The 11,606-nt window shown below is 53.5% G+C and overlaps 1 protein-coding gene across 1 annotated transcript; it reads right to left on the bottom strand.

Annotated features, from left to right (window-relative positions):
- Nucleotides 1–1,004: 1,004 nt before the first annotated feature.
- Nucleotides 1,005–10,346, bottom strand: FAM3D (FAM3 metabolism regulating signaling molecule D). Its single transcript, XM_035903803.1, is given in 12 exon segments — nt 1,005–1,094; nt 1,287–1,413; nt 1,554–1,638; nt 2,907–2,957; nt 3,339–3,397; nt 3,643–3,766; nt 3,989–4,009; nt 4,669–4,776; nt 5,533–5,568; nt 6,367–6,441; nt 7,144–7,360; nt 10,242–10,346. Coding segments are annotated over 12 exon segments (1,098 nt in total).
- Nucleotides 10,347–11,606: the final 1,260 nt, after the last annotated feature.

Raw genomic sequence — 11,606 nt, 5'->3', positions numbered from 1 at the left:
CAGGACTTTGCCAGCCTGTGTTCGGGCAGGGATCTCTCCTTTCCCGGTGGTGTCAGCCAGCCCTGCGTCGGGGTGCAGCTCCTGGAGAAAAGCAGGTGTGGAGGTGCCCGCAGCGGGGTGCCAGCCCGGGTGTCTTGTATCGCTCCAGGCTGATACTGGCTCTGGTTCTCCCAGTAAAAGGCTCCCACCTATTGGTTATGCTGCACAACTTCAGCTGGCTGAGAAACTTGCACATCCACCCCTCCCTCTTTGCCGGGCAGAGATGGGTTGGCACCTCGCTGGCATTATCCTGACTTTTGATAGCGATATACCACGGAGGATTTAGCTTGGATTTAACCCAGGAAAGATGCAACTGGGTGGGGGAAATGCTTCGGTCTGCAAATATTAACCTACATTGCTGCAAGGAATCCCTGTGGCCATCTGGCCTTACTGTGGCTGTAGGAGACAGCAGGGGCTTGGCAGAAGCTCTGGGCATGAACCATCAAGGCCTGAGCGTCCCCAGGGATGACTTTGCCCTGTGCCACGTGTGTGGGAGCATCCGTGTGCAGCGCTGTGGGATGGGTGATGGTGATGCCCAGCTGGTGGCAGAGGACATGGCAATGCTGTGCCTGCAAGGAAAAGCATGGATTGTGCTTGAAAATAAAGGGAGACGGTAGTGTTTTATCATTAGATATCTTATTCAGGAAATCTGAAAAACCTTCTACAAAGTTTTTGGTTTAAAGACAGAAAAATAAAATACCCCAAATTGACCCATAGACAAGGACAGCTTGACTGAAACCTGGCTGGGCGTTTGCTCAGGCGCTGCAGGCACTTGTGCAGCCCTTTCCAAGCTCCGTGCAGCCCCTGCTGTGAAACGGCCGGTCCTGGGAGCAGGCAGCTGCTGCTGGGCTGTGGGAGCGGGCGGTGGGGGGGCTGGCATCAGTGTGATGGGGCTGGGGTCCCCGCAATGGGGCTGGTGTCCTGGTGAGACTGGTCTCGCCTCCTTGGCAGGCTGGGGTTTGGTGCTAATCCATCTTCCTGGGGGCACAGCCCTGCATCTCCAGCACCTCAGGCCAGCCATCGTATTTATTTGTATTCTTATCATTTTTGATGTGCTGCAGGAAAAAAGAGAGAGAATCTGAGGTTGGTGGCAAGTTTGCAATGTGGCAAATCTTGCAGCTTGGCTCGGCGTGGGGGATAACACCACTGGTCCGTGTCTTCTACAGACAGGTAGGTGAGATGTAGCTCAGGAGGTGCTATGAAGAGGATGGGGGCCTCCAGAGCTGGTGGCAGGGAGAGCCACGTACCTGTTCAAAGGGGCTTTTGTTCTTCAGCCCTTTTGCTCCCAAGAAGACCCAGTTGTCCCGGAAACCCAGCTTGCTCACATGGCTGCTGCCCAGCTCCATGAACTGTGCCCGTAATTTGTCGGTCATCCTGAAAGAGAGTAAGAAGGTGTTCGTGTGGTGCCAGGTGGGTGTCCCCTCTTGTCCTGTCTCTGCTGGCAGCAGCACCTCCAGCTCCCCCCAGCTGCTGGTTTTTGGGGAGCCAGGCATCGTTCCCAGGGCCAAACTCACTTTGTGGCAGCATCATCGTAGCTGGCCATCAGCACGATGGTGCCGTGCTTGATCCCTTGGAGGAAGGTATCCAGTTCGGTAATGTCTGGGAGAGAAGAGCATTAGGGGGAAAAAAAGGGATTTAGCAGCTGGATGGCAACAGGGGGAACGTCCTCTGGGTTGGTGGGAAGTATCCTGCTGGTGCCGGTGCTAGCTAAGATTCAGGGTCAGGGGCTTGAGGAAGGACGGGCTCCCAGATGCTGCATTCCCCATCTTGTGTTCCCACCTGCGCTCTCCCACAGTGCCCAGTGCTGGTGTTGTCCTCCTGCCGGTACAACACTGGCAGGAGGGAATTTGCATCTAAAGTTTGCTCACTAACTGTGAAATCTCGTTATGTGAATTTACTTCCCAACACCAGAAAGGAGCCTGCTCGGCCGCAGAGCTGCCTGCCTTGCGATCCTGCCTTCGGCTGTGGTGCAGGAATAATTCCTCATCCCACATCTGTGGGATGCTCGAGTCCAATGCCCCATCTAGTGGCACAGGAGCTGACTGCTCTCTCCTTCCCGGTGCCTCTCCCACCTTGCCTCTCGCTTCTGAACTTGGAAATCTCATACTATCAGTGTTTCTCCTTAAAACTCCAGAGTTACCAAGAATAGGTTGCAAAACCAAAAAGCAGAAAGGGTCATTGATCCCTGGGGAAGGCTCAAACAGCAAAGGGTAAATCAAAAGCACTACAGGGGTGTTTTTAGCATGTGATTTTGAAGATTCCCACCAAAACTTTGGAGAGTTTGGTAACAGCTTTGCAACAACGGTGGGATTGATAGCATCCTGCAAGCCAGAGCCAGCTAGGCTGTGTGTGAGCGGGTGCCGCCCCAGCTTGGGGCATCTTCTTGCTGTTAGGAAGATTGTTTGAAGCAGGCTGTCACCACGCTCCATTCCCCATGCCCTGAGCTCCTCATTTACCCTCCTGCAAAAGGCAGGGGGACAAGCTGCTGCTCAGCCACCACCAGCATTCAAAAACTGAGTTGAAAGCTGCAAAATCTCAGGATTAGCGTAACTACCCGATCTCAGGAAGCAGCCTTTCTCAGGTCTCGAATACCCTGGTTTATTCAGTTTAGTGGAATTGTTTTTAAGGCTATTGCATGCAAAAGAAGCAAGAAGCCACTCTGGATGTGAATGCATTACGGGGACTCCAGGCTCAGTGGCCTCAGGCAAAGTCGAACTTTTACCACCCAAGCTGGCAATTCTGGTCAAAGTCCTCTAGACTTTATTGTTAAATACATGACAGAGGAGCAGCCTAAAAACCTGGCAGCCAGCAGTGCTGGGGTGAGCCCTGGTTTGGGAACCACCAGGCAGCAAAGTGACCATGCTTACCTCCGGAGTACATGTCGAACGTGCCCACTTTCAGGAGCTGCCCACTTGTGCCTGGAAGGTTAAAATTCAAAACAGAGCACAGTGAGTTTACACTGGGGTGGCTCTAGGCTTTGCCTGGCCACCAGCTTGGGGTTCCTGCTGCTGCAAACTGCTTTGCTCTTCCCTCAGTGTGTCATATTTGCTGTGACGGCGAATGCATCGCTCACTGGAGTTCATGGAGCCATCGTGCGTTGCGTGACCCGGGTGGGTTTGTTTCCATCTCCCTGGTGGTGCTTGCAACCATGACTGTGGCTGTGCACCCCATGTAAGACTGGACCAATGCACTTTTGGGTCAGCTGTGGTGCCTGGAATGGGGTCCCTGCTGGCCTGTGTCCTTCCAAGGGGGGAAAGGGACCTTGCTGTGGGGAGGTGGTTAATGCCCACCCAACTCACCGTTCACCAGTGCGATGTTCAGGCCTCTGCCAATGTTGTTTTTCATGCTACTCATGAGGCTGGAAAGAAAAGCAGAGAGCACCAGTCAGTGCAGGGATGCCCTGGAGAGGCTGGTGCCAGTGAAACAGTGTAATGGGGCAACACTGCAGACAGCAAAATACCCCCAGAAGCTGTAGCAAAGAAAACTATTTCCAAATTTTTTTAATCACAGATGCACTGTGATGGCTGCTGTTGTGCTCAGCAGAGGCCAAACTCGCCCCATTCAAGCTGCGGCTGCCCCATGCCCCCCCTGTGTGCTGCTTACACCACGTCGTTGAAGCAGATGTAGGGTCCCACCACGTTTGCTGCACCGCTGATGATCTTGAAGGCGAAATGGTTCTGGGGGCAGCTCTTCTGGTTCCCACACTTGTGCCGGGGCAGCTGCTTGCCTGCGAGGGAGGAGCGGAGCTGCAAGCCATGGTGTTGGCCCTGCGGAGGGACACCAGCTGTGTCCCCCAGGGGCTGAGCAGGGCTGTCACTGGGGCACAGTGGCCCACTAAGGGGGCAACACCTGGACCAGCTTCTTGCCTGAAGGAGGCTGGTCCTGGGACTTGGACCAGCTTCTTGTTCAAGGTTTATGGTGCAGAAGCTTGGGGTGGGGTGGGACGAACTGGCTGGGGTGCTGGGTGCTGCTCTGGGTGTGAGCTGCAGGACAGCACGGCTGGTGCCACGGGGACTGCAGAGGGGGGTGTGCCAGGGAACGTTCGGAGCTGGCACTGGTTCAAGGCCGGGCCCTTGCGACTTTTCTGCCTGGAGCTTCCCCGTTCTTGGCCAGGGTAGAGACCTGTGGTGCACTGCCTGGATGGGGGCTGCAAACTGCTTCCTGCTGTAGCCTGCGACCAGCGGTGTTTCTGCTGGGGCAGGGGGCTCATGTGGGCTTGCAGAGCCCGCCAAAGGCGTTGCTGCTGTGTGCAATAATGAAATTCCACTGAGTTTGGGAGGGTGGGATTTTGCCTTGGGAAAGGAGGTCTCAACGGCGGCTATCGTGCTTCCACCATCACCCTCTGCCCCGGAGCAGTTGCACAATGTAGATGAAGTCGAGAGCAGTACTCACTTCTGGACTTCTCGGTGACACCTGTGGGTACCCCCCTGGAGCCACCCGCCCTGGGCGCAGCTTCCCACCATGCTGTCCCCTCCCTGCCCTGATGATCAGAGCTGGTGGCTATAGCCTTGGCCAGGGACTGCAAGTGCAAATGTTCATGGCAACTATATCCAGCTCTGGGGTCTGGCTCGCAAGGGGGCCATCTGCACCCTCCCTCCGCACCCGGCTGGAGCCCTGCCGGTGCCTCACCAAGCCAGCTCCGCAGGCTGATGGCTTTCCATCTGTGGTCGAAGTACGTCTGCATGATGAACCAGGTGCCCAGCAGCGTGATGAGTAGTGCTGCGTACCGGATCATGGCTGCGAGGGGTGGGAGAGGAGTCAGGTGAGAGCAGCAGCAGCATGGCTCGGGGACCAGAGCATCCTTCTGGCTTCCTGGGGACTTGGTCCATGTGTCCAGGACCAAGGCACACAGTGACAGCCAGCACTTGTGTAGTGTGGGAAGGCAGCTAACACTCCTTTCTTCATCCTCTAAAAAGACTCTGATCTCTTAATTAATATCTCTAGAGCGTGTGGCGATGCTCAGATAGGCATTACCCTTCTACTGGGAGGCACTACTCATATTTCTCTCTGCATTAAAGTAAATCTGATAATTAGTCAGAAAGCTATGTAAATCCAAATATTTCTTACATCCCCAGCGCTGGGAAGGCTGCTATCCCCCAATTAGTCACTAGCTACAGCTGAGCAGCTGCTAATACAAATGTGATTGGCATTTGGCTCTAAAGCAGTGCTCATCAGAGCAAAACGTACCAGTCCTGCATGGAAAGAGAGTAGAAAAATATACTTCTATTGCAGCTGAATGGCTCTTATGGAACCAGGAATGGCCTAATAGCCATCTTTTCCCAGCCGCAGAGGCTTTCACTGGGAAAAATACAACAGGCTGGAATCTACACAAATCTTTTAAAAACCTGATGCTTATACAAAAGCCCTTTCCCATGGCCCTGGCAGGGGAAGGTCGGGTAGCTGGGCTTGGAAGTGGGTGTGTAAATGAGAAGGAGCGATAAAGAACTGTAGAAAAATGGACAGAGAAAAGTAAATCTCTGTCTCCCTCCTTACCTGCCACCCGCATGGTGGTGGGGAGAGAGAGCACAACTGAGGGGGTATCAGTGGTCACAAGTCACCCTGAGGAACAAGAAGGAAATGCCATGAAGCATACCTGTAACCCACCAAACCCAGGCAGATACTAGATGAGAAAAATATTTGCTATCTTTAGGCGTATTTGCAATAACTAAGAGGTCACTGAAGATGTATAAATTCTTTTCAGGCACATGTACTCGGTCCCACCCTGATATTGAAGTCCTGACTCCCATACGTCGGAGCAGGCTGCACTGGTTGAGCTTGCTTCATTTTAAGCCTCTAAGCTCTTCACTGTGACTGTCTGCTGCCCCGTGCGCTCCTGTTTCACATCCTTTTCTCAGTAACAGATCACACTTTTTCTATTGTGATGAGCTCAAGGAGCACTTTTTCAGTCACGGCTTTGCTGCATTTCCTTCTGATTTCCTTCTGGGATTATGCAAAGCAAGTTTCAAATATTAGGGACTGCAAAACACTGAGGACAAGCTGCAATTTGGCCTTGCCCAGTCAGAGCAGTCCTCAGGAGCAAGCTCATCCTCCTTAAAACCAGAAAGGGAAAGGAAGGGAAGAAGTGCAGCGCTGCTAAGCTGGGCAGAGCAACCAGGTTTGGGGACACCTGACTTAAGAATAGAAATGTTTCCGCTTGTCCAAATCCTGCAGTGTCTTCAGCCACACAAATGAGGAATGGTTGTAATTTAGAGCATAAACTAGAGCAAGTCCATCTGCCCTCCTCCCTCCCGCTGCCAGCCCTGTTGGATGGGATGGGCACATGCTATCCCATGCACTGGGTTCCTGGGGCTGGGGACCCACTCCTACCTTTGAAATCCGGGGAGGCAGCCTGGTGAACATCCGTCCTGGAAACCACCCTGGAGCCCTGAGGCAAACTGTCACCTGTGAGATGCGTGGTCAGAGTTAAAGAGCCGAATGTGAACTAAAGCAGCCCTTTAGGGAAGCTTGACGTAGAAAATTTGTGAAAGCGCTAAGCTGAGAGTTGCTTTTCCTGTTTGCAGGGTAAATAAGGAGCAATGGATTGTAGCAGGGCTGGGCTGAAAGCTGATTTCAGGCTGTTGCGTCATGAGGAAGCAGAGAAGAGCTTTGTCTCCTGCCCAGCCCTGCTCTGGGTCCCCTCCCAGGGCTTGAGTTCAGGGACAGTGCCCATGGCCATGTGATTGACCATGGGAACGGGTGCAGCATCCTCCCTTGGCCCCCTGGGTGGGATGGACCCAGCATCCCCCCTTGGCACCCTGGTGGGATGGACCTGGCATCCCCCTGGGGCAGCTTGCAGCATCACCATATGGGGCTTGGTAGGCAGCCTTAAAAACAAGGAGGAAGCCAATCTGCACTGCTGGAGGAAAGCTGCTGCTTTCCTGCTTGGCCTGTGATCCCCAAGGGAGTTTGCAGCCGGCCAGGGTGGCCTGTGCCTGGCCAGAGCATCAGCCCTGCAGCGACCTTCCAGCTACCCACCCACTGCACCTGTGTCCGCGGCAAGGCTGCGGCAAGGAGCAGCTGCCGAAGAGCTAGGGGCTTCCCATGGGAGAGTGGCCTCATGGCTTATCTGCATTTTGAAGGAAGCCTTGGGAGGTATTTGTGTACCCTCGGTATCGCAGCAGTGTGGTTTTGATAGGGTATCAGCTACGCACATTTGCTTCCCAGCAGCATCTCACTTCTCTCTGCTGCTATTCCTCCCGGAGGAAGGTGACCATGAGTGGGAATCTGTCTCCACAGGAGGCGGCACGGGGGTCCCCAGCGCCTGCAGCTCTGCCCCATGCCACCTTGACCTGGCCCATCCCAGCCCCACAGCATGGTATCCCTGAAATAGGTTTTAACCTTCCGTTGGAACTGGCACGAACAAGCCTGTTCCACTGAGATGGTGGAAGAGCTGCAAATGGACAGTTTAAAGGTTTTGGAGGACAAATGCTGCCCATAGCTGGATCTGGTGGGACAGCACCAGGCTCTTGCCTTTTCGTCCTTCCAGCATGAAGTTTTTCTTTTTAAACGTAGGGAGCTTCTCCCACGCCTGGCTCCCCAGCCCAGTGCCTGATGAGGGGACGGGTGTGATGGGAGCAGAAGAGCAGTCATTAAAATCCCTTAAAAGACTTTGGCAAGTTGCGAAGTCTTTGAAATTGGTATTGATTTGCTTTTGGAACCTGTTGAGTTCCCCTCCAAACGCCAGGAGCAGACCCTGGTGCTGCTGAGGATTTGGACCTGGGCTGTGATTCGGACACAGCGAATGGAGCAAAACTCCCCTGGGATTGCAAACCCATCCTCATGTGGTCCCCACAGCTGCAGGGGACACCAGGGCCTGTTGCACAGTGCTCTCCCTTGCCAAATTTGTGTTTTTTTCTATGCACGTATTGATTTTGTTGCAGAGGAAGAGAAATGGAAAAATAAACCGATAAACGCTAACGCCTTAGGGAAGTCATGTATTTATTTGGGCTATTTATCATCACCTTAATCTCAGGTAAATTTTATTGGGTGAAGTCCCTGGGTGCTGAAATTCCTGGAACCTGATTGCATTACAAGAGGGTAGCCCTGTCCTGGGATTTCCATTATATTCTCTTTTAATTGTTCGGATTAATTTTTTTTTTTTTTTTGCTAAGTCTGTGCTGGAAAAAAGAAGGCGGCTGAACTCTGGCATCTGCCAGAGAGTGACTTGCAGGCGAGGGAGAATGGAGGGAACTGTGGTGGGTGATAAACAGTTATTTGTCTAATAAACCTGAAACTTATTTGCTTAAAAACCATTCCAGGAACAAAAAGGTTCTTGGACAAATATTGCTAAAGAGCTCTGTGGCATTGTAAGGCAAAGGCTCCACCCCGAGCCTGCTCAGGGCTCCAGTGCCGCTTGGCAGCGCTGAGTTACTGCTGTCAAGAAGAAAGTGGGGCAGCTCCCTGCCCTCACAGGGAGGTTTTCCAGGATGCAGCGGGTGAACGTTCCTGTTTCCTCCCAGCACTGGAGGAAAACTTCATTTCTCTTCCCCAGAAACTTTTGGCACTGTTGGTTTTGGGGTATTTTTTCTGCTTTTGAGCCTCACATGTCTCTCTCTTCCCCAGCAGGTCCCTGACCATGAACGAGACATCATTTTGGTGTGGGATGGGGATGCGCCTCCAAGGGGGTGGCTGCCGGATGTCACCCGTGCCCACAGCCAGAGAATCACCCCTCCAAAATTCAGGGTTTTCCTGCAAAACTAAATGCAGGGGCACAGAAGGTGCCTGGTGCGGGGCGGGTGCACATCTGCTGTGTGTCCAGGGCTGGTGCCACCACAGCAGAATGGAGGATGCTACAACACCATTTTTCAGTCCCGAAAGGATTCAATCCGACTGAGCTTTGCTGCATTACTCACTGGGAGAGCACTGTTTGCGAGAGGGCTTATAAATTCCTCAGCTCATAAAAATGCTTGGCCAGCTGCTACACCCACCGAACAGCTGGAGAGGCCATCTTAGGGCAAAACTGCCCCCAGCACAAGTCAATAGTGAACGGGGGCAAGGCTCTGATCCTGAAACAGAAGCCAAACAGGATGCATGTGGTGGCGGGCAGGGGTGCAGGGCTGGGCCCAGCCGCAGTGGCCGAGCCCTGGCTGGGAGCAGGACTGCAGCCAAGTGGGACACGGCACCTGGAGCTGCTGCCAGGGAAGCCGGGCTGTGGGGCCGATGCAAAGGGGACAGATGAGTTTTGGTGCCTGCTGTGGGTGGATCCCTGCCCCCTGCATGATACAGAGCAGGCACAGCCCCATCCTGCACTCGTCTGCCTGCAGCTGCCAGAGGAACATCGCCCATCTGTGACTGGTACCCATTCGGTCTCTTATTCTTTTATTTGTCATTGGTGACTGCTTGTCCAGTTCTCTGTACGTGTCACTGAGCCCAAAGCTAAATCATGATGAGCTCGCCTGTTCAGTGAGCTGTCCCCAAGCTGTGAATCAAGAGCGGTGGCAGCAGTGAGAGGCGGAGGGGAGTGATCACATCCCCTCCGGTGTGGGCATGGCTGCTGGCAGCTCGGTGGGCATCCCCCATGCCATGAGTTGCAGTTTGTACCAAAGTGACCCGTGCCAAAACCCCAGGGCAAAAGAGGAGACCACAAGTGTTGGTGGTCAGGGCTGGCAGCAAGCTGTTTGCTGGGAAGAGGCGCTGCTTGGAGCATAAAGCACAGGGTAAGTGCAGACCATGCGGTGGTCCTGCCACTGGGCAGCTGTGGCAAAGGGCTCTGTTTTCTGGTAATTGCACACATGTAAGGACCTGAAATGCATTTCTGGGGGGCTAGCAAAGCCCTGGGTACCAGCAGGGAGGTGTCCCAGCAGTCAGGGTTATGTGCTGGAGTGTTACATAGTCAACACTCTGAAAATTCATCCAAAGCCATGACAGATAAAGGGGTTTAACCTGGACCACACATCACACAGCTGATTCTACCACGTATCCCGTAATAGGTTGAAACATGGATTTAACCCTTGCTGTTAACACAGGTAATTCATTAATTCTGTCTATGAAACCGGCACAGCTGCACCCCACAGAAGGGATGCCAGTGCATGGGGTTTCCCCTACACCTCCACCATAGAAAAAGGCAGAACAACTAAAACCTTTCCTGTGCTGCCCTCTAACCTGCCAGCAAGTCAAAAGAAACACGCTGCAGAAAGGCACTATTTCAGTTATGCTCCAGAAACCCCATTTCCAGGAGGCGGCTGGGAAGGGGGCAAGCCTACCTCCCGCTCAGCGTCCCGGCACGCTGTCCCTCTCCGCAGGCAGTGTGCTTGCTTGGCAGCGTGCCGGTGTGGCTGCCTGGCCTGGCCCAGCCCTCTGTGACTCATGGCACCTTCTGAAGCCTTATCTTGCTGTCCGGCACGGGGCTGGGCACCCCGGCGTGCCGCCCCATGGGCCACGATGACCGGCAGCGGCTGGGAGGAGCTGTCCCATGGGAAGGTAAAAAAAGCCATTCCTTTGCCTGTAAGCTCATGAGTTTCCTTTGGAGGTTTTTCTCTACTTTGGCACTTGGTTTTTTTGCCACATGAGAAGAAGAAAACCTCTCCCAAGGTGGGCACCAGCCTGACCCTCTGCATTTGCACTAAGCCAGCACATCGGGCAGCGCAGCTGCTGGAGGGTGCTGCAACAGGGCACAAAGCCAGGACTAGGGTCATCCCACGTGGGATAAATCCAGAATAACCCAATCTGGCAAGTTTTCCCCCGTTGGCTGTGCTGCACGTGTGCGGGCTGGCCCCGGGCGCTGCTTCACTGCCTGGTGTTTGCAGGAGGCTGGAGGTTCCTTTTTCAAATAAGCATTTATTTATCCGGCAACAGTCTTGAACTCCAAAGGAGTCCTGAGTTAACTGTAGATATAGATTTAGGCCTTTTTCTTTTTAATCATTTATTGTTATTATTGTGCTTCTGAAGGAAGAAATCACTCCTTGGAGACTCCAGCGCTGCAGTTAGTACTAGCGGCCCTATACATTTTCCAAAGCTGAACCTCATTTACATGGCAGCTGAGAGCAAAAGCATTCCCATTCCTTTTTCCTTTTCTATTCCCATCACTTAGAAGAACCAAATGGCTTCTCTTGGAGCTTTTAAAGCAATTTTCATCCAAGAGCCAGAGGAGGAGACGCAGGGCTGGCAGTGGCAGGGCTGCCTGCAGGACTGCAGCTTGTGGAGGGCTGGAGCAGAGCCCCTGCGGGACTGCTGCTGCTCCCTGGTAATTAGTTTAATACCTGAGGGTGCTCTCTGCTCTGTACACTGAGCTTTTCTTTGCCTCCCCCCTAGCGCTGGTCCCCAGTGCTGGACAAGGGACGCAGGATGCGGGGGGGTGCTGGGCTGTGCACTGGAGGAAATCACAGCCTCTACACTCAAACCTTCCAGACAGGGAAGCAAACACAGGCCTGGGCTTTGCATTGGGATAATTATTGCCCTCAGAAGGAAATTTTAGCTGTGGTGAGAGTCCGGGCTTAAACAGCGCAGACTAAATCAGAAACCTCCTCCCTCCCCGGGGAAATACCCTTCCTATTAGTTTGCCTAGCTGCTGGCAAAAACTGGCTTGGCTCAATAACGAAGCGCCCCAAGCCCTGGCGTGCCGCACCATG

This window comes from Egretta garzetta, unplaced genomic scaffold (assembly GCF_000687185.1).
Source record: "Egretta garzetta isolate BGI_Z169 unplaced genomic scaffold, ASM68718v1 scaffold91, whole genome shotgun sequence".
Classification (NCBI taxonomy): Eukaryota; Metazoa; Chordata; class Aves; order Pelecaniformes; family Ardeidae; genus Egretta; species Egretta garzetta.
This window is presented reverse-complemented; position numbering and strand designations above follow the sequence as displayed.